Genomic DNA, 27,114 nt, shown 5'->3' with positions numbered 1-27,114 from the left:
AGGGGCACTATCTGCATGGAGGTGAATGTTTCCGCTGGTAGATTCCTCCAGGTTCTCCGGTTTCCACCTTCGCCCCCAATGATCTATTGACTTCCATGACATTGGCTGTAGGGACTGACTCAGTAATGTGGATACTATGTGGATAAGAGTACATAAACCATTACACTATATATATATATATATAATATCAGGACTGCCGCTTGTTTTTGTTCTGGTATTATAGTGTGTTTGGTTTTCCCACCAGACTAGAACTTAGTCATGTGAATTTAAGAATCAAGTGTTTTCCTTAAGATTTTGAAGTCCAACCCATTTGTGAGAGATCTCAGCCATGACAAGTATTTGGCATGGGAAAGTTCTTCTCATACTTCAGTGGTTACCAGAAAGCCTCTGGGGGATTTCTAAATGTCTTAACATCTAATGGTTCAGCATGAGATACAGCGGCGCCATCATCTGGTCGCTGGGAGAATGACATCTTACACTGGAGACGGAATTCAATAACCCCTCGATATGAATTAAGACCATCTAATAAAACACCTAAATAGTTTCAGGCTATTCTTAGGTTATTAATGGGCCATATTTCAGTATGCAAATCATATACAGTGGAATAAGTGACATACAGTGGATCACTCAACATACGATGGTAATCCGTTCCAAATGGACCATCGTTTGGTGAAACCATCGAATGTTGAGGGATCCGTGCAATGTAAAGTATAGGACAGTGATCTACAACCTGCGGACCTCCAGATGTTGCTAAACTACAACACCCAGCATGCCGTTGGCTGTATTACACGGAGTCTTTTCCCCCTTGGAATAAATATGTAATGTGAATATTGAGAGAGTAACAAATGCTGCAGAAGGGATAGAGCTTGGACTCTGGTGCCAACTGGGTCCTGAAAGTATATATATATATATATATAATAAAAAGTGGGTGAAAAAGAATTGAGCATATCCCCTTTATTCTCACTAAATATATTTCCAAAGGTTTTATTGACATAAAATCTTCACCAGATGTTGGTAACAACCCAGGTTATTTCAATAGACAACAAACCAAATTAAGTTCAGAAATGAAGTAACGTGTATTAAAGGAAATCTACAGCAAAAAAAAAAAAACTATCCACAGGGGATAAGTATCTGAACGCAGGGGGTCCGACCGCTGGCCCAAACACCCCTCTCCCCCCACCCCCCCCCCCCGGATCACCTGCACGGGGCCCCGACATTGGCGCGGCTCTCCTGTGCAGGAGGCATGTCGCCGCACCACGACGTTGTGGCCGACACGCCCCCTGCAGCGTTCAAGCCCCCCCCCGCATCTCCCATGGAGCTGTATGGAGGGGGGGGGGGGGTGTAATGGGTAAAAGCAAAGAGCCGTCTCAAGATCTTCACAACCTAATTGTTGTAAAACATAACAATGACGTTGGTTACAGGAGCAATTCTAACGCTCTGCACTGAGCACTGATGGGGCCATAATACAGAAGTGAAAGACAATCATTTCACCATAAATTTGCCTCCACCATGGTGCTCCTCAGGATTTCTGACAGGGGAAAGAGAAGAATGATCAGAGGAGTCGTCTAAGAGCCGAGGACACTTGTGGAGATCTTCAAAAAGACCTGGAATTAGCAGGTACTGCTAAATGGTGATCCAATACTTATTTCACCCGCTGTATAAATATATATATATATATAATAGAAAAAGCGCAGCACTCCTCCAGTAGTATATAAAAAAAGGTGAATTTATTCGCTCACATAGTGCTGCGCTTTTTCTACTATTTTGTATCTCATGGACTGTGATCGAGTCTGGGGCGCTTTGCACCTGATGTGGACTGGCATAAGTGGTGCTGCATTACTTTTGTGTGTGTGTGTGTGTGTATATATGTGTGTGTGTATATATATATATATATATATATATATATATATATAAAATTAAGTGAAAAAAAAACCCACTACTAGCACAATCCATAGAGTTTGGCCCCACCCTGACAACTGAGCAGTATACTTACCATAGATCAATATGGCCTTACTGGAATGAAAATAATCTATATGGAATTTAGGTGCACTACTGTGGTAGATGTAAACAATGACATTGGCTATCCCTCAACACTGATGTTAAAATTGAGACATTTGCCAGTGTATCCTTATATGAAGGACACACCAGAGCCCGCACACCAACGCCAAGGTTTCTCAAATGGCGCGGGACCTAACGCTAACCTACCTGTGCGTGATAAGCAAAACCAGGGGCCAGTGGGCAATTACGGCAGCCTTAAGTCCGGCTCACAGACTGCTCCCGGGTTACCTCCAGTGTGACTGAGCACACATACAATGGGAGGTGAAAGACAGGCTTTAAGCCTCACCCAAGTTGGCTGATATGATGCCGACCTCACAGGTGAACCTTAATGCTACCTAAAATGATAATAAAGGCTTATAAGTACAACATTTGAACAGTGAGTCGGACTTAATACCGCTGTAATTGCCCACTGGCCCCTGGTTTTGCTTATCACGCACAGGTAGGTTAGTGTTAGGTCCCGCGCCACTTGAGAAACCTTGGCGTTGGTGTGCGGGCTCTGGTGTGTCCTTCATATAAGGATATGCTGGCGAATGTCTCAATTTTAACATCAGTGTTGAGGGATAACCAATGTCATTGTATACATCTACCACAATAGTGCACCTATATTCCATATAGATTATTTTGAATGTTTTACATCCACACCTATCTGGTGCAGGATGCCCCAGTGGTACTTGTGGTCAGTTGCAGGCATCCTCCATTGTATGCATTTTATGCTGGGGATCGCCCTTAGCAACGGTCCCCAAGAGCAGGATCTGCCCCTCAGTATCGATGCAAATCTGCATTCAGGGGTTGAGCAGCCTTCTGCCATCTGATACCACGTCAGTGTAATTGTTCTTCCTGGAATGAGGAACATTTTTCCCCGGTAAGTAATACAAAAAACAAAAACAAAGAAAACAAAAGCAAAAAAGTTGAAGAGTCTAACATAGAAAAAAGTAAAATTATAAGAAAATTAAAAACAACTCAGTTGTGACTGGTAAATGATGGGGTAAAATGTTGAGCCCATGGACCCAAACTGGAATAACAAACTATACTTCACCATGCCAATAATTTTATGCTTCAGACCAGTGTTTCGCAATCAGTGTGCCTCCAGTTGTTACAAAACTACAATTCCCAGCATGACCGGACAGCCATGCTGGGGATTGTAGTTCTGCAACAGCTGGGGACACCCTGGTTGGGGAACACTGCTTTAGGCAAAGCTTATATGCTGAGTTGTGTCTGGTGCGAATCCCTCAGGGGCGGAGCATAACAAAGTGGTTTACAGAACACCAATTAGAGAATCCCTGTGTCAGACTCCACCCCTCAGGATCTGCTCTGTATTCATTTAACTCATTTAACTTTAAAGTGCATTTGTTACATGAAAACACTACAAGAAACTGTCCACAAGCTGTATCCATGTATATTGCAGTCATACCTTTGTTTCATTATTCTTTGGTTTTATTCCCATGAGGCTTTCCAATAAGTGAACATGTATGAATCTTAAAGGGGTTATCCAGGGAAAAACTTTTTTTTTTACATATAAACTGGCTCCAGAAAGTTAAACAGATTTGTAAATTACTTCCATTAAAAAATCTTAATCCTTTCAGTACTTATTAGCTTCTGAAGTTAAGGTTGTTCTTTTCTGTCTAAATCCTCTCTGATGACACGTGTCTCGGGAAACACCCAGTTTAGAAGCAAATCCCCATAGCAAACCTCTTCTAAACTGGGCGGTTCCCGAGACACGTGTCATCAGAGAGCACTTAGACAGAAAAGAACAACCTTAACTTCAGAAGCTCATAAGTACTGAAAGGATTAAGATTTTTTAATAGAAGTAATTTACAAATCTGTTTAACCCTCTGGCGCCAGTTGATATATAATTTTTTTTTTAAATCCTGGATAACCCCTTTAATACTGAGCATCGGGGTATTATACCAACATACCCAGGAGAATAAATAATAGCACCATATCATGACCACAACTAATAGAAACATTTGAGGAACAAATATTATCAGCAGTTAATAAATAATACCCCCCATATGTGACTACTAAATACCAACGTACAATGACCATTTAGTGATTAATAGCACCATAGCTTCACCAAATATTACCATTTAGTAAACAAATAATACCACCAGAGTAACCACAGAGTGCAACCACCATACAGTGACTACTAAATTATCCCACCATAGAGTAACCACAGAATGCAGCCACTTTATAGTGACTCATTAATAGCACCATGTCATGACTAATTAAAGTGATCCCCAACTTATGATGGCCCGGACATACGATTGTTTCAACATACGATGGCCTGCTTCAGCTGTCGCCGGATAGCCGTTTAATGTGCCCCGTGAGTGTCACTCACCTGTCCCTGCCACTCTGGACCGTCCTCTTTTTGCTCCGCTGAATAGCCATCGCTCTCCTTCATCGACATCACGTCGCCGCGCACGCCGTCCCGTCATCCAATAGGAGCTGCGTGCGTAGTGACGAGATGACGTGGATGGAGAGCGACGATCCAGGGCACCGGTGACGGTCCGGAGCGGCGGGGACACGTGAGTATAACTTTGTCTTTTATTATTGCACGGATCCCTCAACATACGATAAAGTCAAGTAACGATGGTTCATTTGGAACCAATTACCATCATATGTTGAGGGATCACTGTATTACCACCATTCAGTAACAGAAAATACCACCATATCATAATCTAATAAAAACACTTTCCAAAAGACCAATAGTATATCACTTCATGAGGACGGGATAGGAGGTCAGGATATGAGGACAGGATATGAGGTTGGGATATGAGGACGGGATATGAGGTCGGGAGATGAGGACGGGATATGAGGTCGGGAGATGAGGACGGGATATGTGGACGGGATATCAGGATGAGATATAAGGACGGGACATGAGGAAGGGATATGAGGTCGGGAGATAAGGATGAAATATCAGGATAGGATATAAGGTTGGGATATGAGGTCGGGATATGAGGACGAGATATGAAGATGGGATATGAGGACGGGATATGAGGATGGGATATGAGGACGGGATATGAGGATAAGATATGAGGACGAGATATGGGGAAAAGATATAAGGTCTGGATGTGAGGACAGGATATAAGGGTGGGATATGAGGACAGGATATAAGGAAGGGATATGAGGATGAGATATCAGGACAGGATATAAGGTTGGGATATGAGGACGAGATATGTGGACGGGATATCAGGACAGGATATGAGGACGAGATATGAGGACGGGATATAAGGTTGGGATATGAGGACGAGATATGTTGACGGAATATCAGGACAGGATATGAGGACGAGATATGAGGACGGGATATGAGGACAGGATATGAGGATGGGATATGAGGACGAGATATGGGGAAAAGATATAAGGTCTGGATGGGAGGACAGAATATAAGGATAGGATGTGAGGATGGGATATGAGGATGAGATATCAGGACAGGATATAAGGTTGGGATAGGAGGACAGGATATGAGGACGGGATATGGGGACGAGATATGAGGACGGGATATGAGGACAGGATATGAAGACAACATATGGGAAAAAATAAAAGGTCTGGATGTGAGGACAGGATATGAGGATGAGATATGAGGACAGGATATGAGGACAGGATATGAGGAGGGTATATGAGGTCGGGATATGAGGATGGGATATGAGGACGGATATGAGGACAGGATATGAGGACGGTATATAAGGATGGGATATGAGGACAGGATATGAGGACAGGATATGAGGAGGGTATATGAGGTCGGGATATGAGGATGAGATATAAGGACAGGATATGAGGACGAGATATGAGGAGGGGATATGAGGACGAGATATGAGGACAGGATATGAGGAGGGTATATGAGGACAGGATATGAGGACGAGATATGAGGACGGGATATGGGGACGGGATATGGGGACGGGATATGAGGACAGGATATGAGGACGGGATATGAGGACGGGATATGAGGACGGGATATGGGGACGGGATGTGAGGACGGGATATGGGGAAAAGATATAAGGTCTGGAACGTAATGCAAACACAGACACCGTGTGAACCCAGCCGTACTTGAATGTGAATACTACAGTATTTAAAAAGAATTACATTCACGCTTTGGGTTAGAAAAACTCTTACATGTGACATCATGCTGTATTTGTCATAGTTTAGTATTTAGCCTGAGGTCTGGGCATGAAACGGAAATTTAGGATGGTGATTTAGGATAATGTTGTGCTATTTTCTCTGTGTCCAGCAGATGTCACTAGAGTCACTACAGAGAACTCAGCAGGATACAATGTATCCAGTCAGTTGTTGCTATAGTAACAGAATGTTGTGGAGTACAGGCTGATCCTGCTGCATGGAGCTGTGAGATCCAAGAGCCGATTCCTCATCTGCCGGGCACAGGTGGGTGATGAGTGCAGACTCCAGTACAACACAAGAGCTGACACTCAGGAGAGTGCGGCCTGTAATGTGTTTACTTATAAATGTGTAATTAGATATCTTCTATGGCAGTGTTTCCCAACCAGGGTGCCTCCAGCTGTGGCAAAACTATATCTCCCAGCATGCTGGGAGTTGTAGTTTTGCCACAGCTGGAGGCACCTTGGTTGGGAAACACTGTCCTGTGGTATTAAATATGAATACTGAATTGTAATATCAGGAAACTACACTCAATCATAAAAAACATAATGAGGAGGAATGAAATGAAGTGTTATATGTGACTATAATACTGATATATGGACGTGAAGACAATATTAGCACAAAAGAAGACGTTTTTTGGGGGGAAATGTACAATAGAAAGGAGACTCTAGCCTGGATACAGGATGAGATACGATTGGGATACATGGAGGCTCTAGTACCCTGTTGGGCGCCTCTAGCCTGGATACAAGATGAGATACGATTGGGATACATGGAGGCTCTAGTACCCTGTTGGGCGCCTCTCGCCTGGATACAGGATGAGATACGATTGGGATACATGGAGGCTCTAGCACCCTGTTGGGCGCCTCTAGCCTGGATACAAGATGAGATACAGTTGGGATACATGGGGCTCTAGTACCCTGTTGGGCGCCTCTAGCCTGGATACATGAGGAGATACGGTTGGGATACATATTACTATAATACTGCTCCTATATACAAGAATATAACTACTATAATACTGCCTCCTATATACAAGAATATAACTACTATAATACTACCTCCTATATACAAGAATATAACTACTATAATACTGCTCCTATGTACAAGAATATAACTACTATAATACTGCTCCTATATACAAGAATATAACTTCTATAATACTGCTCCTATATACAATAATATACCTACTATAATACTGCCTCCTATATACAAGAATATAACTACTATAATACAGCTCTTATATACAAGAATATAACTACTATAACACTGCTCCTATATACAAGAATATAACTACTATAATACTGTCTCCTATATACAAGAATATAACTACTATAATACTGCTCCTATATACAAGAATATAACTACTATAATACTGCTCCTATATACAAGAATATAACTACTATAACACTGCTCCTATATACAAGAATATAACTACTATAATACTGCCTCCTATATACAAGAATATAACTTCTATAATACTGTCCCCTATATACTAGAATATAACTACTATAATACTGCCTCCTATATACAAGAATATAACTTCTATAATACTGTCCCCTATATACAAGAATATAACTACTATAATACTGCCTCCTATGTACAAGAATATAACTACTATAATACTGCTCCTATATACAAGAATATAACTACTATAATACTGCTCCTATATACAAGAATATAACTACAATAATACTGCTCCTACATACAAGAATATAATTACTATAATACTGCTCCTATATACAAGAATATAACTACTATAATACTGCTCCTATATACAAGAATATAACTACTATAATACTGCCTCCTATATACAAGAATATAACTACTATAATACTGCTCCTATATACAAGAATATAACTACTATAATACAGCTCCTATATACAAGAATATAACTACTATAATACTGCTCCTATGTACAAGAATATATCTACTATAATACTGCTCCTATATACAAGAATATATCTACTATAATACTGCCTCTATATACAAGAATATAACTACTATAATACTGCTCCTATATACAAGAATATAACTACTATAATACTGCTCCTATATACAAGAATATAACTACTATAATACTTCTCCTATATACAAGAATATAACTACTATAATACTGCTCCTATATGCAAGAATATAATTACTATAATACTGCCTTCTATATACAAGAATATAACTACTATAATACTGCCTCCAATTACAAGAATATAACTACTATAATACTGCTCCTATATACAAGAATATAACTACTATAATACTGCCTCCGATATACAAGAATATAACTACTATAATACTGCTCCTATATACAAGAATATAACTACTATAATACTGCTCCTATACACAAGAATATAACTACTATAATACTGTCCCCTATATACAAGAATATAACTTTTATAATACTGCCTTCTATATACAAGAATATATCTACTATAATACTGCTCCTATGTACAAGAATATAACTACTATAATACTGTCTCTTATATACAAGAATATAACTACTATAATGCTGCTCCTACATACAAGAATATAACTACTATAATACTGCCTCCTATATACAAGAATATAACTACTATAATACTGCCTCCTATATACAAGAATATAACTACTATAATACTGCTCCTATATACAAGAATATAACTACTATAATACAGCTCCTATATACAAGAATATAACTACTATAATACTGCTCCTATGTACAAGAATATATCTACTATAATACTGCTCCTATATACAAGAATATATCTACTATAATACTGCCTCTATATACAAGAATATAACTACTATAATACTGCTCCTATTTACAAGAATATAACTACTATAATACTGCTCCTATATACAAGAATATAACTACTATAATACTGCTCCTATATACAAGAATATAACTACTATAATACTGCTCCTATATACAAGAATATAAATACTATAATACTGCCTCCTATATACAAGAATATAACTACTATAATACTGTCTCCTATATACAAGAATATAACTACTATAATACTGCTCCTATATACAAGAATATAACTACTATAATACTGCCTCCGATATACAAGAATATAACTACTATAATACTGCCCCTATATACAAGAATATAACTACTATAATACTGCTCCTATATACAAGAATATAACTACTATAATACTGCCTCCGATATACAAGAATATAACTACTATAATACTGCCCCCTATGTATAAGAATATGTATCTGCACGTATCTTGATGTTATATTACAGGTCAGGTGTACTTTATATAGGTGTTATACATCTCTGTTCAGTTTATGTTGCTGACAGTGATTGGGAGATGTAGCAGTGCCGGCGCTGGCTTCTATTCATCCTGATCTGGTGTATTTGTTCTCCTATGAATAGGCCCATTTGATGCAGAGTTTCCCGTATGACATATTAACCCCTCGGTGATTCAGGGATCTGTTACAAGGCTTCGCTTTCAGCCATAGTATAAAACCTGAGGATAATGAATTTTTTTTGGCTGAGAACTTCCCTTCCTGTCTACTCAGCTGTTTCTTCATCCACAACAGGAATCGCCAAACACAACCCATTACTATGTCAGCTCCTCAATGAAGTGATTCTTTCCCCGGATGACGACACATTTTCCCCTTGGGCCTGGAGCCAGGAGAAGGTCTTCATCTGGAGAACCTGTCCCTCAAGCCTAAAAAAAACATCTAGATGTTTATTCTGTCAGTAGTTCCGGCCAAGATGTAGAAACCGGACGAAATTGTGGGATTTTTTCTTTATTTTTACCTTTCTTCATGTAATGTTATTATATAATCCTTATCCATAATATCCAGATAAGGATGATGAACAGGAAGTCGCCGTAGATACAACAATTTCAATGGAAATCTTGTTATGCTTTATAACAGTAAAGACTAGAGATCCCTAGATATTAAAACATGGTAGTATTCCTTAAAAGGGTACTCCGCTGCCTCAACATTTGGAACATACAACATACGAACGCTTGGAGTTGGCACGGAGGGGTTGTGATGTCATGGCCACACCCAAAATTGAGGGATTTTTGCTATTTTTACCTTTCTTCATGTAATTTTATATAATCGTAACCCATAATATCCAGATAAGGATAATGAGCAGGAAGTCGCCGTAGATACAACAATTTCACTGGAAATCTTAATAGGCTTTATAACAGTAGAGAATAGAGATACCATATAAAAAATGGTAGTATTCCTTAAAGAGGTACTTCGCTGCCTCAACATTTGGAACATTTTGTTCCAAACGCTTGGAGTGGGCACGGGGGGTTGTAATGTCATGGCCACACCCCCTTAATGCAAGTCTATGGGAGGGGGCGTGGCAGCAGCCACACCCTCTGCCATAGACTTGCATTAAGGCGGCGTGGCCGTGACTTCACAATCCCCGCTGCCTGCTCCAAGTGTTTGGGGAGTGGCATGACATCATTAGGGGCGTGGCCATGACGTCACAACCCCTGATGCCTGCTCCAAGCGTTCTAAATTAACGCAGGGTGCTGCACAGAGATCGCAGGGGTCCCAATGATCAGACATCTTATCCCCTATCCGAAGATGTCTAGGGGCAGAGTACCCCCTTTAAAAAATGTCTTTGAAAAATTTGTGTCTTTCCAGTTGATCGTCAACATGGGGAAAAGTGAGAAGAAGGGAAAGAAGGGAACCAAGAAAAAGAAGGAGGGAAAAAAATCTAAGGAAGATAAGATGACTTTTGGAGAAGCTCTTTTGGCTTATCAGTAAGTATCGGGCTGAGGTAGCAGATACAACCGGGCCCTGGTGCCTGAGGGGGCCCAAAAGGGTGCCGCATAAGAAGACTCAAAATGAGTGAATTCTGGGTTTATAGGGAGGACCTTATCTCTTGGCCAGAGTGGGGAGTCCATACAAAGAGCGTCCACCTGTCTGGAGGACCAGGACCATGAATTCATTTTAATGACAATTGTGTAATGCTTCATTTCTCCTGTGGGGGCAATACAGGGAATCTGATCTTTCCAATTTACAATATTTTGATGGCCCATAGAGAATGAATGGAGTTGGCGTTGGCTGTTCATGCATGCTGACGCTCTTTTCGTTCAGGGGACAATTTCCCTTTATTGCTGAAATCGGTGGGGGTCCCATTGATTGAACCCCCATTGATCAGTGAATGGGAGATAACTCTATATGATGGTCCCATCCAGTTCAGATGAATGGAGCATGAGCGGAAAGCCCATGGACCTCTTGGCCTGATATCCAAGACAGATTCTCTGGCTCCTTAAAGGGGTACTCCGCTGCTCCAGCATTTTCTTCAGAACGCTCGGAGCTGGAGGCCGTGATCGTGACATCACAGCCACGCCCCCTCCAATCATGTCTATGGGAGGGGGCGTGTCAGCCGACACGCCCCCTCCCATAGACATGATTGGAGGGGGCATGGTGTGACTTTGCGACCTCTGCCGCAGGAACACAGCATTTGTTTATAACAACGGGTGCTGCCGGAGATCTCGGGTTGCCCCAACAGTGGGACCCCCACGATCAGACATCTTATCCCCCATCCTTTGGATAGCGGATAAGATGTCTAGCAGCGAAGTACCCCATTTAACAGTATGTTTTTTATTTCATTAATTTAAAAATTAGACCATTGACGCGTTTCAGATGTGGATAAAAATCATGGATAAAAAAATATATACTTTCGTGATAATGATTTGTACTGTCACCGCCATGATTTTTGGTATCCTGACCAAATTCTACGGATCTATTTTTCATCACATGTATTTTATGATCCAGCGAAAATAATTTGGTTTTAATGATTGTTAGAATAAGAATGTGAATAACATCGGAAACGTGTCGGTGGTCTGACTTTTTAAAATAAAGATAATATAAAATAAAGATAATACTTAATAAGGACTTGGAAAATCTTCTGTCATTGGTCTATGATCTGTGGCTATCCAAGGTGTAGCTAAGTTTCTTTATAAAAAAAAAAAAATACCATACAGGGGCCAAATCTGATGGTCAATACCATATCTGGGCTGGGTAGGTGCTGCATAGTACAAAGTCTTGAGTCTATCCATAGTGTTGGCGCGACTTACGCAGTATGCGTACCAAGCAAGCGTGGGGAGATGTCAAGCCAAGAGCTGACGTTGGAGAGCCCTTGTGGCCACTTTTATTAGTCAAGGTGATAGACTTTGCTTTGGTTGACCCCTCAAGTCTTTTATATGGCCTAAAGGGCTCACAGGGAGGAGAAGCATTTTTAGCAAGTGACCTGGCTGACACTTTTGGAGGCCTATAACCTGGCATCATTGTCCTCCTAGTAATATGAGTTGGTTTAAAGGGGTACTCCGGTGGAAAACAATTTTCTTTAAATCAACTGGTGCCAGAAAGTTAAAGAGATTTGTACCCTGGTTTACCAGTTTGTCATGAAGTTCATATAATTATTCGGGAGCTTCCTTCCGCCCTAGTTCATTTTCGCTAATAATTGAATTGGTCCAACTTTATTAAGAGTGCTTTCACTCTACGATTGTAGTGTACGGTTGCTGGATCCGGTTGGGAGGGGTGTATCCCAGCCGGATCCGGCCCGAACCCCATTCATTTCAATGAGCCGACCGGAGTCAAACGGTGACTCCGGTTGTCTCAATTTTCCCCGAATGTGGTTTTCTGATCGGACCTAGAACTGTGGTATACCACATTTTAAGGTCCGGTCAGAAAACTGTATACGGGGCAAAAATGAGACAACCGGAGTCACCGTTTGACTCCGGTCGGCTCATTGAAATGAATGGGGTTCGGGCCGGATGCGGCTGGGATACGGGACCGGCTGGTTTTCGCCCCTCCCAAACGGATCCAGCAACCATACACTACAATCCTAGTGTGAAAGCACCCTAAGACTATTTACGGACACATAATTTACAATTCTAAGTTCCTTCTAGTACAACTATTTCCAAAATAATTTGAGACATGTATTGGGATTATTGTTTTGCTTTTGTATCCCTTATTTAATTTATTGTTATTATTTATTTTCTCATTTTCTGAATTTAATTACATTTTATTTTTGAAAAATAAATAGTTTATATATATATATATATATATATATATATATATAAAGAGATTTGTAAATTACTTCTATTTAAAAATCTTAATCCTTCGAGTACTTAACAGCTGCTGTATACTACAGAGGAAGTTCTTTTCTTTTTGAATTTCTTTTCTGCCTGCCCACAGTGCTCTCTGCTGACACCTCTGTCCATGTCAGGAACTGTCCAGAGCAGGAACAAATCCCCATGGCAAACCTATCCGGCTCTGGACAGTTCCTGACATGGACAGAGGTGTCAGCAGAGAGCACTGTGGTCAGACAGAAAAGAAATTCAAAAAGAAAAGAACTTCCTCTGTAGTATACAGCAGCTGTTAACTACTCGAAGGATTAACATTTTTATACAGAAGTAATTTACAAATCTGTTTAACTTTCTGCCACCAGTTGATTTAGAAAAAAATGTTTTCCAGTGGAGTGCCCCTTTAATCCGGATATAAAACCGTGTTATTAAAATTCCAGAATTCAGATGAAGGAGAGCCGGATAGAAGAGCTGCTGACCGAGCTGAAACAAGTGGAAGAGAAGAATGGGAGATATAAGGAAAGGGTAAGATGGGTCATTACTGACATGTTCATGTTGCCTATTTTTGGAGCTTTGAACAGTCCAAATTCCCAAATCTGCAGACCCACATATAGACAAGAGTCAGTTCACCAACTTGACCTACAACATTTTGATATTGTAGAAAGACCCCAAACAAGGAATATGAAACATAGAACTTCATAATGGCACTGCCCCAGTGTGAGGAACGCTGGGTGCGGGCTGCGGGGGTCAGGATGTTACGGCCACGCCCCTCATGGCGCCCCACCACGGCCCCTCAATGCAAGTCTATGAGAGGGGGCATGGCAGTTGCCACGCCCCCTCCCATAGACTTGCATTGAGGGGGCGTGGCGTGGCGTCAAGACCCCCCACAGCCCACACCCAGAACTAAATGTTTCTGGCGCTGGGGCAGTGGAGTACCCCTTTAAAGGTGTCGTCTCATGAAGACATCCCCTGCCATATGCCCCCAAGGGAGTATAGATGTTATAGAGGGAGGTTCCCCTGCTTGGGGTCCATCTCTAATAGTAAGAGCGAGGTAACCGGGGTTTGGATGACCGAGCCAGGACATGTACGATGCATTCAGAAAGTTTTCAGACCCATTCACTTTTTTTTCACATTTTATGTTGCGGCTTGAAAAAAATTTAAGAAAAAAATAAAGAAAATAAATAAATAAATGTCCTCCCCTCCCACCCCTGTGATTCTGCACCCAGTATCCCATATGACAAAGTGAAAACTGAATTTTAGACATGCATGCTGATTTATTAAAAAAGAAAAAAAAAATACATAAGCTTCACAAAAGTATTCAGACCCTTTGCTGTGACACGTGACAACGAGATGTTATCTCTGGCTCCTCCCATTTCTCCTGATCATCTCTGAGATGTTTCTCCACATTGTTCTGAGTCACCTGCGGTAAATTCATCTGATTGGACAGGATTTTGGAAGACGCAGCCCTGTCTATATAAGGTGTCACGGCTGACAATGCATATCAGAGAAAAAACCAAGCCATGAGGTGGAAAGAACTGCCTGTAGAGCTCAGAGACAAGATTGTGTGGAGGCACAGACCTGAAGAAGGTTACAAAAAATTCTCTGCTGCTCTATAAGTACCCAAGAGCCCCAGTGGCCTCCATAATTCTTAAATGGAAGAACAAGGACTCTTCCTAGAGGTGCCGCACGACCAAACTGAGAAATTAGGGGTGAAGGGGCCTTGGTAAGAGAGATGACCAAGAACCCAATGGTCATTCTGGCTGATGGGAGAAACTTCTAGAAGGTCCCTAACCATCACTGCAGCCTCCACAATTTGGGCCTCCCGTGTCCCTTATCTAATAGTTTCATATATTTGGTTAGTTAGCAATGGACTCTAATGTAACCAGTGACATTTGTCTTGCACATAGAACGAGCGCTTAAAAGCCGAGCAGTCCGTGCACGTAAAGGAGCTGCTGAGCGAGGCGAAAGACCAGGAGAAGGAACTGGAAAAGAAAGAAGTCGTCAACAGAGAACAAGTGGACGAGGCCATAAAAGACAAGTGGGACTATATCCGCCAGAAGGAAATTCTATTCGAAGGTAATGGACTAAATATAAAGGTAAAATCTGGACTATATTTCATATCTTTAAAGAATTTGCATTTTATTTCCAAATTTTTAATTTATCTTTATAGGGGACAGAATTTGTTTTTGTAAAGCTCCAAAATCTGCTATAAAAATATGTTGTCTCCACTAGGGGAGCATACTGCATACTGTCATGCATTAAGGCGTACCGGTCATATCACAAAAAAATAGGTCATGCAGATGCTTTACATGTCTTTTTTTTATGTATCCAGCTTCTGTATCTGGCTCACAAATCCCTCTGTTCTGCTGCTCACTCATTCTGACATTCACTGCTCGGTAAAGGGGCGTGTCCGAGGCAAGCACTAAGCCTACCCCCTCACTCACCATGCATTTACTTCCTCCCTGAGTTTGCTGAGCAGTGCTGGGTCTCTTCATCCAATCACTGCTACCTGCTCTGTAAGCCCCTCCTCTCTGTTTTCATGCTGCAGTCTGATAGGACAGGAGTGAGCACAGAGGAGCGCTATTCCCGTCCTCACTTCCTGAACTTTGTCGCTACCTGTGCTTCAGCTGGGACAAAGATGATGCTGCAGCCGGGACAGGATTATGTTCTGGATGGTATGGGGGACCCCCCAGTATTTTGTTTTTATAAGCCACAATATTTGTCCCAGTCATGATTAAGGAGAGTTACCTGCCTGAAACCCGTCGGCTCTACCAGTGATGTGTTTTTACAAAATGTTCGATAAAGCTTGAAAATTTTACGAGCTGTATACATGTCAAGCATTAAAGGGGTACTCCGCCCCTAGACATCTTATCCCCTATCCATAGGATAGGGGATAAGATGTCTAATCGCAAAGGTTCCCGACACTGGGAGGGATCGTGAAGTCATGGCCTGCCCCCTCAATGCGTTCGTTTAGAGCGTCGGGTTCAGCGCCAGAGGCTCGTGACGTCACGGCCATGCCCCCTCAATGCAACTCTATGGGAGGGGGCGTGATGAGCGTCATGCCCGCTCCCATAGACTTGTATTGAGGGTGGCGTGACTGCGACGTCACGAGCCTCTGCCTCGCATCGGCATGGAGCGAACTTCGGATGTCTGGGGTGCTGCAGCCGGGATTGCGGCGGCCCCAGCGGCAGGACCCCTGCAATCAGGCATCTTATCCCCTATTCTTTGGATAAGATGTTTAGGGGGGGAGTACCTCTTTAAGCCTTCTGTTGGGGGGCTTAAATAGGTAAGATTGGTTGCAACCTATGCCTTTGTATAGTTGTACATAGTCCTACGGCACCAATGTTAAAAAATGCATGCGTTGTGGTATTCGTCATTCGTGGGTTGTTTCTGTATAAAATTAATAAAATTATGCTTCAGCTGGCAAAAAAGAAAAAGTTCTAACACCCTATGTTGGACCAATGATGCCAAAGGAATATCCATAAGATGTGTGAAGTCCTATGTATACCATTGGCATATGTTCTATTGCATACGCCAAACTAAGGGCTCAGAGGTCATGTGATCAGCAGAGATCTCACTTGAGTTAGAAGTTGATAGAAGCAGCTGTATGAGAAACAGCCATCTTACAATTCTGCGGGCCAGCTTTCATACGAGAGTCCCAATTCTTCAACATCTGATTCATCTTTCCTTTTAAGATATAGTGATATGGTGCGATGTACAATGTAAACTGGCAAGTCCTCCATATGTGTCTTTGGAGGGATCATTTAACCTTTAAATTGCTCTACTTTCAGTTCAAGGCTGTGCTCTTCTCCAGCTAGGAGGCAGCTTTCTGCAGCAGGAGCCTCCCCCCAACTGCTGTTTTTTTAACAAGCTAATCTCCACCTCCTTCCCTTGCTGCAGACCAATGTTCTCCAAACTGCAGACCTCCAGCTGTTGTAAAACTACAACTCTGAGCATGCCCGGACAGCCAACGGCTGTCCGGGCATGCTCAGAGTTGTAGTTTTGCAACAGCTGGAGGGCCAAAGTTTGGAGACCACTGCTGTACATGGAAACAAGATCTGAATGTTGAGGGATTTGCCCTGCTTTGGCACATTCAACTGCACAAACCATGCTCTTATATGTGGATTCTTACAGTATTTTTTTCAAGCCATGATTAAGGAAAGTTACCTGTCCGAAACCCGTCGGCTCTACCAGCTCTACCAGTTTTTACATAATGCTTAATAAAGTTTGAGAATTTTACAAATCTTGGAGCTGGAAGTCTTTCTGTATATGTGTCATGCAATAAGCCTGCTGTTGGAGGGCTTACATAGGTAGGATTGGTTGCAACCTATGCCTTTGTATAGTCGTACATATCTTTCCTTTTAAGATATAGTGATATGATGCGATGAACAATGTAGACTGGCAAGTCCTCTTTAAGCATCTTTGGAGGTATCATTTAGCCTTCAAATAGTTCTCCTACTCTTGACCAGTTTGGCGGTGGGTCAGTAATGATGGGGGGTGGCATTTCTTTGGGGGGGCCGCACAGCACTCCATGTGCTTGCCAGAGGTAGCCTGACTGCCATTAGGTACCGAGATGAGATCCTCAGACCCCTTGTGAGACCATATGCTGGTGCAGTTGGTCCTGGGTTCCTGGTCCTCCTAATGCAAGACAATGCTAGACCTCATGTGGCTGGAGTGTGTCAGCAGTTCCTGCAAGAAGAAGGCATTAATGCTATGGACTGGCCGCCCGTTCCCCAGACCTGAATCCGATTGAGCCCATCTGGGACATCATGTCTCGCTCCATCCACCAACGCCACGTTGCACCACAGACTGTCCAGGAGTTGGCGGATGCTTTAGTCCAGGTCTGGGAGGACATCCCTCAGGAGACCCTCCGCCACCTCATCAGGATCATGCCCAGGCATTGTAGGGAGGTCATACGGGCACGTGGAGGCCACACACACTACTGAGCCTCATTGTGACTTGTTTTAAGGACATTACATAAAGTTGGATCAGCCTGTAGTGCGGTTTTCCACTGTGATTTTGAGTGTGACTCCATATCCAGACCTCATGGGTTGATAAATTTGATTTCCATTGATAATTTTTGTGTGATTTTGTTGTCAGCGCATTCAACTATGTAAAGACGAAAGTATTTCATACGATTAGTTCATTCATTCAGATCTAGGATGTGTTATCTTAGTGTTCACTTTATTTTTTTGAGCAGTGTAGATTTTATTGGAAGACCTGAATGCTCCTTTTTCTTGAATTTATTTCTAGGTGTACTGTGCCTTTAAGTAATGGCACAAGACTCGGAATGATCTTAATATTTGTTCTTTAATATCTCTAAAGGAAATTCTCCAGAGGATGCAGCTATTTTTACATTTTTGCACAGAGCTGCTGTTAATACTTAACATTTATCTCCCTAGAGCCCGAACCTTATCCCCCCCCCCCACCTCCTCCTCCACTTCTCCATCTCTGCAAGTCTATTAGTTTAAGAGAAATTAAATATTACAGGACGCCTTAAAGCCGAGCACCGAAGCCAAAGATCTGCATAGGATGGGGGAAGAAAGCAAATAGCAAGAAGCTTAGACTAGAGGGCAAATATTCCTAGTGAGAACCCTCCATGGGGATGTTCCTGCTCTAGACGACCGTGTAACCAAAGAGGCAATACCTATAGTTTGCCCCCAGTAGGCAGTTTTACCCCTGTAGGTAGGACCCCCCCCCCCCATAGGTAGTTTTCCCCTGTAGGTAGGAACTCCACCCCATAGGTAGCTTGCTCCCTGTATGTAGGAACCCCTTTTAGGTAGTTTTCCACTGTAGGTAGTTTTCCTGTATGTTGCAATCCTCTGTAGGTAGTTTACCAATAGGAGGGTCCTTCCTACAGGTAGTAGTCTTCCTCATGTACATAGGATTCTCCTGCAGGTATCTTGCCCCCAGTAGGTAGTCTTTCCACTGTTTGTAGAATGTAGGACCCCCTGTAGGTAGCTTGTTCTCTGTACTACATAGGATCCCCTGTAGCTAGGAGCTCCCTGTACCTACAGTATGACCCTGTAGGTAGTTTCCCCCCCCTGTGTATAAGATCCCCTCCAGTAGGTAGTCTGCTCCCTGTGTATATGACCTCTCTCCTGTATGTAGCTTGCCCCCTGTAGGTAGGGCGGGGGGTCCTACCTACAGGGGGCAAACTACATACAGGAGAGAAGTCCTACACACAGGACTTCTCTGTGGGGGGGGGGGGGGGAGGGGTTATGGCCCAGCTCTTCCCCAGTTACTGCTGCCTTCTCCTCCTTCTAAGACCCATTTTTCGTACAGTCACTAGACACTGGGGGCATCCTTACCTTCGCTACGTACACAATCACTCATTGTGTGCATCCTGGAGGAAGAGACATCCCCGGCCTGTAGTGGCCACAGGACTGACTAGGGGCCTGAAATCCCAGGATCTGCCAGGACGCCTGTAGTGGTGCTGGCAGCAACAACCCTGCTACCTTCTCACGACACTCTGATTGGGAAACACTGATGGGCCAGACATTCCCCATCCCTGTGTTAAAGGCTATGCCCACCATTGTACTCAAGTCTTTTACAGTATGTGTCCAAAATATACAATGAAGCAACATTTTGCATATAGTTCCAAGGCATCTCCATAGTAACAGACTACAAACAAATGCTGTGTAGTCGGACGTTAGGGGTGATTTATATTAGATGGATGTACCAATGTCCTCCCATAGTCTCTTTTTAGTCTTTCCCATACTAAACTACAAACATATGTTCCCACAAGTATTGGACAGCTGGAAGAAAGTGTGACTGCAGGACGCGCCTGTTTGTAGTCTGTTACCACGGAAACCCATAGCACTGCCTATTACTTTTATACTCAAAACAGTAGGACATTTAAAACCAAAACTATTTGCTAAGTTGCTTTATTTTGTTCTTCTAGATGGTGTGGATAAAAAATGTTGAGCTTCTTGTAAATATTTAGGTGGTTCCTGCCTCACTATTTATGGTTACAAATTCCACCCACCGCCATCTGCCGATACTTCATACATGAATGAAGGGTTTTGTTCCTGCCGGCGTGTGGTGGGATTGACTATACTTGGTAAGAATGTTACCTGCGGCACGTGGAGAAGGAAGACACAGCGTCGTTCTCTTTTGACTTTGTTTTTTCAGAGCTTCGCGGTGAGATAAATGGTCTGGAGCAGCAGATCCTGTTAGCAGAAGCCGAGAAGGATTACCGCCTGCAGTATAAGAATGTGGGGAGCTGGGAGCACGCCAAGCAGATCCATCACCTACAGGAAGAACTCCGCAACATTAAACAGAACTTCACCGAGATCGACGGTCAGTACGGTGCGACGCACGCTCACTCCAGTGTTATGAATGTCTGTATATACATCTGCAGTGCAAACATTCACCATACTAGAGAACATAGGTGTTCCCATCAGAACTGGACTTCCGAGAAGTTGTGGATAGCATATCCTATATATCATTGGGGGAGCAAGTTCTTTCGATACCCAAATGAGGTCCTTAGTGTCCAGTAGTTTGGTGCACTGGAAAGTCTGTAGTGTGCCATGTATCTTGTCGCCTATTTTTGAGTTTCCGTGATGGGTAACCTTGGTTTGTGTAGATCATCGTTTCCCATCCAGAGTGCCTCCAGGTATTGTAAAACTACAACTCCCACCATGCCCGGACAGCCTATGGCTGTCCGGGCATGGTGGGAGTTGTAGTTTTGCAACACCTGGAGGAACCCTGGTTGGTTGTACTTAGCTTTGAAATACTAAGAAACACCACACTAGACAATCTTTGGTGGCCATGTTAAAGACTGCCATGTACTTGGTGCCTTAGAAAGTTTATGGCAAGTTGGGTACATCGGACAGTCTATGGTATTGGACACCAAGGACTGTATAGAGTCCTTTGTGATCCAGACAGTCTCAACTGGTCGTTGGTTTGGTGTTCCATATGTTCTGTGGTCACCAGTTATTTGGTGCCCAATAGTTTAGTGCTTCAGTCAGTCCTTGGTATCCAGTAATTCTGTGCCCCAGAAATGTCATGACATGCCCAGTACTAGATTAAGAGAATCCTTATTGTCCAGTAGTTTAGTGCTTTATACATACTGTAGTCTTCAGTGCTTAGGTGCCCACTAGTTTTCTTAGTCCATACACGTCCCAGTCTCCAGTAATTTGGTGCCCCCAACAGTAGATGACTTCTGAGTTAGGTGTTTCAGACAGTTCAGTTGTTTGTGCTCTAGACCAGGGGTCTCAAACTCAAATTATCCGGGGGCCACTGGAGATAGCAGCTGGGTGAGGCTGGGCCACATGCACCCCTTACATATAATGCCCCCATCATGAGCCTCTCATCATCCACCAGCAACTCCCCCCCATTCCCCCTACCACGTGTGGTAATAGCATGAGCTGACGGATGATGGGGGTGCTACTTCTGGGGGTTCCCCACATTAGGTAGGCAGCAGGTTCCCCACCTTAGGTAGACACAGGTTTCTCCCCCCCCCCCCACACACACACATATATATATATATATATATATATATATATATATATATATATACACACACTTACCTATCCTGTGCTTCTCTCTGGCGGCGGCCCGATGAGTGACGTCCTCCTGTGCGGGTCTGCGGCGGAAGGTCACATGCGTGATGTCCCTCATCAGACTCGGGCCGGCCAACCGGAGATGCGAAGGAGGGCGGGGTATGTGAAGCCTTCCAGCATTTAGCGCTGCTTGCCTGAAGAAGTTACCTGCCTGGCGCTCGGAACTGCATGTCCCGGGCGTCGGGCAATACAAATTACATATACCTGGTGCGGGCCACAAACTTTCGTTCCACGGGCCGGGAGTTTGAGACCCCTGATCGACAGTTCTTTTGTCCAGTATTTTGGTTCCTCAGACCTCTCTAAGTCCCCAGTACGTTGGTGCCCAAGACCTGTCTAGGTGTGCAGTACTTTGTTGCACAAAACCTCTCTACGTATCCTGTACTTTGGTGTCCCAGACCCATTTGGGTGTACAGTATTTGGTGTTACAGAACAGACCTCTCTAGGTGTCTAGTACATTGGGGTTTTAGATGTCCCCTGATGGTCAAAAGTCTCCAATAGTTTCCCACTTGGGAGTCCTGAAGATACTTGAAATCCAGTCATTGTGTACATCCTCTGTTCATGGAGGTTTTTATCACTGCTGGGATCTCTTGTCTGTGATTGGATGATGTGTCTGCCAAAAAAAAAAACTCACTCCCTCCCTCCCCTCCCTAATGATGAAACTTTTTTCCCTGTCCTGAAGTGTTTCTTTAATTTTATTTCCATTTTTCATCCGGTAAAGAATATTTTAAAAGAAGCCTGGAGAAGACCAAACATGAGATAGACTTAGACACAGAGAAGAAAATGGATCACACCAGAGAGATGGCAACTCAGGTAAGACCCTAAATATACCTAATTCCTTTAATCTGGCAACCGTACAGACCACACATTCAGATAAGCTGCCACTGGGAGAGAACGACAAGTGGAAAACTGAGCGAATAGGGACATTTATGAGACTCCTTTATTGCAAAAAGGTGTCATCGATTTTGGGTTATGTCTTCTTTACTTCTACAAGAATTTTACGTGACTATTATGAACAATTTGACAGTCCAGCCAGCGTTGTATTAAGGTGATGGAGTTCTCCTTCACCATATGTGACTGTCTGATAAACTAGAACATTTGATAGTCCGTACGATGATGGCGTTCACCTTCATTATAGGTGACTTCAGGCTGTCGCCGCCTCCTCCGCCGGCCTCTTCTTCTGCTCTGTAGTCGCCGTAGCCTCCTCTCTCTTCTCCTCTACCGGTGACAGCTTTTCCTCGTGCACTCTCCCAGAGACGGGCACAGCAGCGCAATTTTTTAAACGGCTTGGATGCGGTTTACATCGCTACGCAGTTAAGACCCTTCCTCGAAGCAACAGGACAGACAGTGTTGTATTGGGGCATTTCTGCCATCCCCTTTATACTGCCACCATAGGCCTGGACCTTGTTGGCCTAGCAGTTATTACTCTACAGAATCTAACTTAGTATAGGTCTTATTCATACTGGATAAAAGAAGCTTTTCGTTATGTATAGTTTATAGTGAAACTCCTTTCATTAGGCATCCAGAAAGTCTGATAATCCGGCACTTGGTTCTGGCGAAGTTCTATAATATTATGTGGACTTTCACAAAAAGAGGATTAGAGAAATTACTGGTGGGCATATCCCTTTAAAGGGGTGCTCAGCACATGGAACAAACTGTCCCGAATGCTGGAGCCGGGAGCTTGTGACATCATAGCCCCACCCCCTCAATGCAAGTCTATGGGAGGGAGCGTGATGGCTGTCACGCCCCCTCCCATAGACTTGCATTGAGGGGGTGGGGTATGACATCACAAGCTCCCGGCGCTGAGCAGCGGAGTACCCATTTAATGCCTTTACTTTACCCTATCTGCCATATTAATTCTAATATGCAGCTACTTAACAGGCAGGAGGGGTATAAGAGTAATTGATGAATGGCAAGTTAAGGGGGGGATATGCCTTACTGCCCCTTACTAGTTCTAGTTTGTGGTTCTTTGGCCTGTTTGATGGTCCATTGCTGAACACTCAAAGTAGCACTGGTTGTCAGATGAACCAGGTATACGGCGTTCAGATAGGAGGTACTGCTAGAATGCGGGGTTAAGGAGGTGGTGCCAGAACGTGTGTGTTGCTGGAGGGATCGGCTACCATACGTCTCTGAAACATGCACCTAAGGCCTAAAAGAGAATCCTGGTTAGAGACATATAACAAAGACAGCTTCATACAGGACATCTGTTGTGGACCTTGACTGTTATACAGTGATCCCTCAACTTACAATAGCCTCAACATACAATAGTCTTTTCTGGACCATTGTAACTTGAAACCAGACACAACATACAATGCAACAGACAGTCCAGATCTGTGAAACGTGTCAATGGCCGGAAGATCTGACCAATCAGAATGGACATTCACTGGTAAAACACCTGTATTACTGAAGTGTATGCACTGACTGATTTCTGGTAGCGCCCCCTACAGTACAGGGAGGTATTACATGTGCTGTACTGCTCTTTACCTGTACCAGTATTATCTGCTCCTTTGGACACCAAGTGAGGGCGGCTCCATTTTAGTTTTTCAGGACACTGCATACTGTACAGGACCCTGAAGAAGCTCCTGTCCTCTACATAGACAGTGATTACAGCTCCCAGCAGATCTTTATTACTTTTATATGTAAGGATTTGCTTTATCTATATTAGTTATCTACTTATTTTTCTTTAATCTTCACTTTTTTCCTATTTTTGGATGACATTTTGGTGGCTTTAGAACCAGTTACCAGATTTCCATAGAGTTATGGTTTCAATATACATTGGTCGCCCTGGAACCAATTAATATTGTAACTTGAGGGACCACTGTACATGGAATGAGTCCTTGGAAGATTTAGGAGAAACCAAACCTAAATCTGATGAATCCACTAAAGGCACAGAAGAATAATGGGTGGCACTACTGCACTATACAAAAGATGTACAAAAGATGCCGTATTCACTAGACCCGCTCAGAACTATTTATAGTACATGGGGGTGCATCATGAAAAGCTCAGTACGCTATGAACAACAAAATGACCAAAAAGAGAGAAAAATAAATCCTGAGCACTTACCCGTACATTAAAACTTGACTTATAATTAGACCATTAACTGTGAAACAGACTGTTGCCATCCATTTTAACTTTTCCACGGCCGATTGGCATTTTATTGGTCTAATTAAAAGTCAAGTTTTAAAGTACAGGTGAGTGCTCAGGATCTATTTTTCTCTTTTTTTGGTCATTTTGTTTCCAAATCTAAGTCTGGAATGATACAGTCCAAAGTCTCCCACTAGACTTCCCAAGCTTATTGGAACACTTGGAAAGCGATACAAATTGATGGCCAAATAATTTGATTCTGGTTTGATGAATCTTAGGGTACGTTCACACGAGCAGATCCCCAGCGCGTATTACGCTGCAGATCCGCCGCTGAAGGACCGCTGTATGGTGCCTTTACAGGTGCCTGCTCGGAGCAGCAATACGCCGGTAGGAGCAGACACACTGCAATGTGCTATATACCCGCACATCGGGGCAGCTCTCAGCCTAGCTCATAGAGAAGGGGGAACGGCCACGATGTGTGTGAGTACACCGCGCATGCACATTGCTTCAGTGTGTCTGCTTGTAGCAGCGTATGACCTCTCTGAGCAGGCACCTGTAATGGCAGCAGACAGTGGTCCTACAGCGGTGGATCCGCAGCATAATACGCGCTGGGGATCCGCTCGTGTGAACGTACCCTGAGAGTAGATTCGCTCGACTTTGGTCCGGGGACAATATAGAAAGTTACCCTCCCAAAGTGACTCTCACAGGCAACGGGCTGGTGAGATAGGAGGATACTATGCTCCTCATGAGGGTCCGGAAGAAAGTTGTCAGAAGAATTACTGAGTAACCTGGTAAACATTCTGTTGCTACAACTTTACTGCTATAATTTATTATAAAAAGTTATGTTATGTGTGGTCCTCCACGAACAAAACCAAGGTGCATTAACTGGACTTGGACTGGAGGTGTTATTGACCCCCTTGGCTTGGGACAGTCGCCTAGTTGAGGCATAGGAATCATGCATTAGAAATGTTATGACTGGGTGGTTGAGAGTGAGTGAAAGACATTGGGTAGCATTCTGAATGTACAGTATTTGGTGATCCAGACCCCTCTAGGTGTATAAGTCCTTTGGTTTTCCACATTACTCTGGATGTCCAGTACTTTTGAAGCACTTGAAGCAGTCCTTGGTCTCGAATAGTTTGCCACTTGTGAAGTGTTGGAAGTGTTATTGACCCACCCGGAATAGGACCATCATCTAGTAGAGGAATAATGCAATTGGAATGTTATTAATGAGGGTGATCGAGGGTCCGTGAAAGAAAACAGGGACCATTCTGGGTGTCCAGTATTTGGTGTTCCTGAGCCATCTAGGTATCCAGTACTTTTGGGCTTCTAGATGTCCCCTGATGGTCAGTAGTTTGGCATTTCAGGTAGTCCTTGGTCTCCCATAGTTTGCCACTTGAGAAGTATTAGAAGTGTTATTGACCCACTCGGCCTGGGACCGTTGTCTAGTTGAGGCATAGGAATCATGCAATAGGAATGTTATGACTGGTGGTCGAGGGTTAGCAAAAGACATCGGGGACCATTCTGGGTGTCCAGTATATGGTGCTCCAGACCCCTTTATGTATCCAGTACTTTGGGGCTCTAGATATCCCCTAATGGTCAATAGTTTGGCACTTCAGGTAGTTCTTGGTCTCCATAAGTTTACCACTTGCGATGTGTTATTGACCCACTTGGCTTGGGACCCCAGTCTAGTTAAGGCATAGGAACCATGCAATAGGAATGTTATGACTGAGGGTCAGGGCTGTAGATAAATGTTCTGACTCCGAAGTTTTTTTTGCACTTCCGAGTCCTCTGTATTAATATGCAAATGTATTTTATACATTCCTTGAGGAAAGAAAGGCAACATGCATGTCATTACCACAGGACTAATGGCTGGGAAGTCAACAGTCTACTGTATTGAACAGTTTGTGTGCTGATCTGCTGCTGAAGCTTGGGCAGTGAGAGAATCCAGAAAGGGGCATTTATTATAAAACATGATTTCTCTAGTAGAATCCCATAGTCATGTTTAAAGTTTAAGCTAACAATCTAGTTTACAAGTTTTTATAGCCTTAGCTGAATGACAGCAGTTTTTCCAATGGTTTACAGCTTCCGTCTTGAACTATTGACCCTCCATTCCCTTCACTTACACAAGTGTCTCTAGTCCTGCAAAAAAACATATTTACTTAATCCCTTATCAGTGAGAGGCTAGGTTACCCATTGGTTCCCTGTAACAGGAGAACATCACACTATGGAAAGTATAAGTATTACCGCTC

General features: G+C 43.0%; 1 protein-coding gene across 7 annotated transcripts in view; it reads left to right on the top strand.

Moving 5' to 3' along the window:
• The window catches only part of CCDC83 (coiled-coil domain containing 83), a 51,711-nt gene that overhangs the window by 14,300 nt on the left and 10,297 nt on the right, over window positions 1–27,114 (top strand). For 2 of the 7 annotated variants that reach the window (XM_056561354.1, XM_056561352.1), the window contains exons 2-6: window positions 10,765–10,883; window positions 13,658–13,742; window positions 15,125–15,293; window positions 20,352–20,519; window positions 22,503–22,594. In XM_056561354.1, the coding sequence (XP_056417329.1) occupies window positions 10,777–10,883; window positions 13,658–13,742; window positions 15,125–15,293; window positions 20,352–20,519; window positions 22,503–22,594 (621 nt within the window). In that variant the 5' untranslated portion in view covers window positions 10,765–10,776. Of the gene's footprint in view, window positions 1–6,297; window positions 6,436–9,530; window positions 9,550–9,693; window positions 9,893–10,764; window positions 10,884–13,657; window positions 13,743–15,124; window positions 15,294–20,351; window positions 20,520–22,502; window positions 22,595–27,114 lie in introns of those variants that run through there. The other 5 variants (XM_056561353.1, XM_056561357.1, XM_056561356.1 and 2 more) reach the window with 5 other exon arrangements.

Source organism: Hyla sarda, chromosome 2 (genome assembly GCF_029499605.1).
Source record: "Hyla sarda isolate aHylSar1 chromosome 2, aHylSar1.hap1, whole genome shotgun sequence".
In the NCBI taxonomy this organism is placed as follows: Eukaryota; Metazoa; Chordata; class Amphibia; order Anura; family Hylidae; genus Hyla; species Hyla sarda.
Note: the sequence above shows the minus strand (reverse complement) of the source record. Positions and strands in the feature narration are given on the sequence as shown.